The following is a 3042-nucleotide window of genomic DNA, read 5'->3' as shown; positions in this document are numbered from 1 at the left end:
TTCGATGAATCGTAAACTTGTGACTTAATTATACCAGAAAAGGTATGTTTTGGGTGAAAGGAGCTCTTGTGCAAGAGTTGATGAGTATCAGTTTCTTTGAAATACACTTTAATATCCAGTTTATTTGTTTCTGCTATGGAATCTCCCTTAAAGACTGTGGTATCGAGAAAGTCTATGCTTTTGTCACTCACGTTTGCGGTTAGTTTGATAGAAGGATGGTGGTTGTTGAGAATTTCAAAGAATTCTCAAAACTGTTCGATAGAATAAGTCCAAACCATAAAAATGTCATCCAAAAAGCGTCCGTAAAAAAGTGGGTCAAATGGACAGAGGGGCAACACCTCACGTTCCCACTCTGCCATGAAAAGGTTTGCGTACGTTTGCCCATTGCTGTCCCTGAAGTTTGTAAATATGTTTTACCATTAAATGTGAAATCGTTTCGACTAAGACAAATCTCTAAAAGCTGTAGAATTGCATCGTCGGGTCTGTTTGGATCTGGGTTTCTATTAAAAGCTTTACGAACTGCCGTTAAACCAGTAGTGTTATCGATATTGGTATACATAGAAGGAACGTCGATAGAAATTAAAATAGCATTAGAGGGAACTCGAAGATTTTTTATTTCATTGACAAAATCGGTTGTGTCTTTAAGGTAGGCGCGATGTTGGCATGCTAGAAGTAGTAAGAAATGATCAATGTATTCTGACACTGCATATGACTCACTACCACAGTCAGATATAATGCAGGAATAAGGTATGGCTTTATTTTCGTTGTAGGTTTCGCAATCCCATGCGTATAAACAATCATCGTGAATGGTTGGAAAAACGTTTAGTTTTAGAGGTGAAACTTGCGTTACCGTTTTATCATCTCTACAAGTTCTCCATACATTTTCATCTTAATTATCTTCTATTAGGTTTTGTTATTTCTTCTTATCAAACAGAAATGTTCTTTGTGTAAATAAAAAACCAAATCTAATTCTTTGGATACTTTTTTTGGTTGCAAATGTCTATGTTTGGGCATATAAATTTGAAAATTAGTATTAAATTTCTTATTGAATTCGCAGATTCTAGCAGTTGTCATAACTCCTTTTCTGTTTGATTTTGAAAAACTGTTGATGAAATCTTGAAATTCTCTCGTGTAGTCTTCGTTTAAAACACGATTAACGCACTTAACAAAGCAGTATTCATCGCTCGGTACATAACAATTTATACCGATATATTCTTTTATCTTTTTGAGTAGGGTAACACTACTACCCTTTTTTGGATCTTTTTATTTCTGTGAAATTGTTTTTATGGAAAATCATTTTTCCTGTGAAATACCAATCGGAGGCATCCGATTTATTATCCACCGCAGTGAAGAAATTGACAAAAGTTTTGGTATTAAAACCTACAAATTTCATGTCTTGTTTGTATTTTCCATCTTGAGTTATCTCTCCAACTATTTCAATTTGCCCTTTAAATGTTGTAAATTCATTAGTGATAAGCTTAATAACATCGTAAAAAAGTTCATTTGATATGAATTTATCAATTTTATTCATATTTTTTATTCATCAGAGATAATCTTGTCAATAATATCGTCTAAAATTTTAATTGATATGAATTTATCATCGTCTACAATTTCAATTTTATTCATATTTTTAAGGCAACTATTTTTAACTAGGAATTTTTAACTTTTATTGATGATATTTCTACATCAAATTTATCTAAAATTTCATTGAATTTTTCTAATTCTTCAATGGTTATGTTCTTATCTTCTCTCGATCTTTCGAAAAATATAAACAATTTATTAAGATATGTATTTAAAATTTCTGTTTTCTTTTTATAATAAGCTTTCTGTTTTGATTATTTTTAAAGCAACCATTTTTAACTAGGAATTTTTAACTTTTATTGATGATATTTCTACATCAAATTTATCTAAAATTTCATTGAATTTTTCTAATTCTTCAATGGTTATGTTCTTATCTTCTCTCGATCTTTCGAAAAATATAAACAATTTATTAAGATATGTATTTAAAATTTCTGTTTTCTTTTTATAATAAGCTTTCTGTTTTGATAAAGTAATCAAACCACAAGATGAAGTTTGAACGGCAGTGAACGCGGCTAATACAGTTGGGACGATTATTGGAAGCATTAATCCATAATTACTAATGATATTTGTTCTTTCGAATCATTAATCTTATTCAGCTGAACTGAAACTTTTGGTTTTCTAATAAAGATTGATATATTAACATATGCATCATCTATTATCAAAAAAAATTTTTGTTGTTGACTTTTATGAATATCAATTGAGGTAAATTTACCATCATTAACAAAATATAGTTTTACGTATTCAAAGTCTGTTGCTCGTAAAAACTCATAAAAGCTTATATCTTTTTTTTGTGGTTCTGGATTTCTAATAATACTTACTGATGGTGGAGTTTCCGTCCCCCATATCATATCAAAATCACAAAATGAAAGATAATTATTTTCTTTATCTGGTATGATTAACATTCTAAACCTATCTATATATTGTCCATTCGTTTTAATTTCATATAAGTGATCAACCTTGTTGTTTTCGTCGTTAATTACAAATTGTTTAGTTTCTACATTTTCTGTATCATTGATAAACTGAAGAACTTTACGAGCGTTAAATTTTTTATTAGATGAAAATTGTGAGAGTTGTTTGAAGAATATTAAATCAACTTTTACCTGGATGGGAAAATTAATTTCAATTACAAGTTTTCCTTTAAAAGTAAAATCTGGTAGATAATCACTATTAAATATATCATAGGGGTGGAGAAAATTTGAAGGAGAAAATACTCTTATATTTAGTTTAAATCCATGTTTTTTAAATTCATAGTCTTTTGATTTATCAATATTATCAGTAATAGAAGCATCTTTATTACTCAAATTTCCAAATGGAAGATTGAAAAAATATGATTCTTTCTTGAGAAACTTTTTTTCTAATGCGACTATATTTTTGTCTTGTTTTAAAACTAGGTTATTAATAGTGGTTATCTGTTGTTGAATAACACTATCATCAATGTTCTGTATTTGTTGATGAATATAA

General features: G+C 29.0%; 1 protein-coding gene across 1 annotated transcript in view; it reads right to left on the bottom strand.

Moving 5' to 3' along the window:
- Window positions 1-2123: 2123 nt before the first annotated feature.
- Window positions 2124-3042, bottom strand: part of LOTGIDRAFT_152753 (hypothetical protein) — a gene marked incomplete at both ends in the record, with an annotated part of 2742 nt that continues 1823 nt past the window's right edge. Inside the window, one exon of the mRNA XM_009053273.1 lies at window positions 2124-2990. Within this exon, the coding sequence (XP_009051521.1) occupies window positions 2124-2990 (867 nt within the window). The remainder of the gene's footprint in view (window positions 2991-3042) is intronic.

The sequence above is a fragment of the Lottia gigantea genome, assembly GCF_000327385.1.
Source record: "Lottia gigantea unplaced genomic scaffold LOTGIsca_2, whole genome shotgun sequence".
NCBI classification, from domain to species: domain Eukaryota; kingdom Metazoa; phylum Mollusca; class Gastropoda; family Lottiidae; genus Lottia; species Lottia gigantea.
Note: the sequence above shows the minus strand (reverse complement) of the source record. Positions and strands in the feature narration are given on the sequence as shown.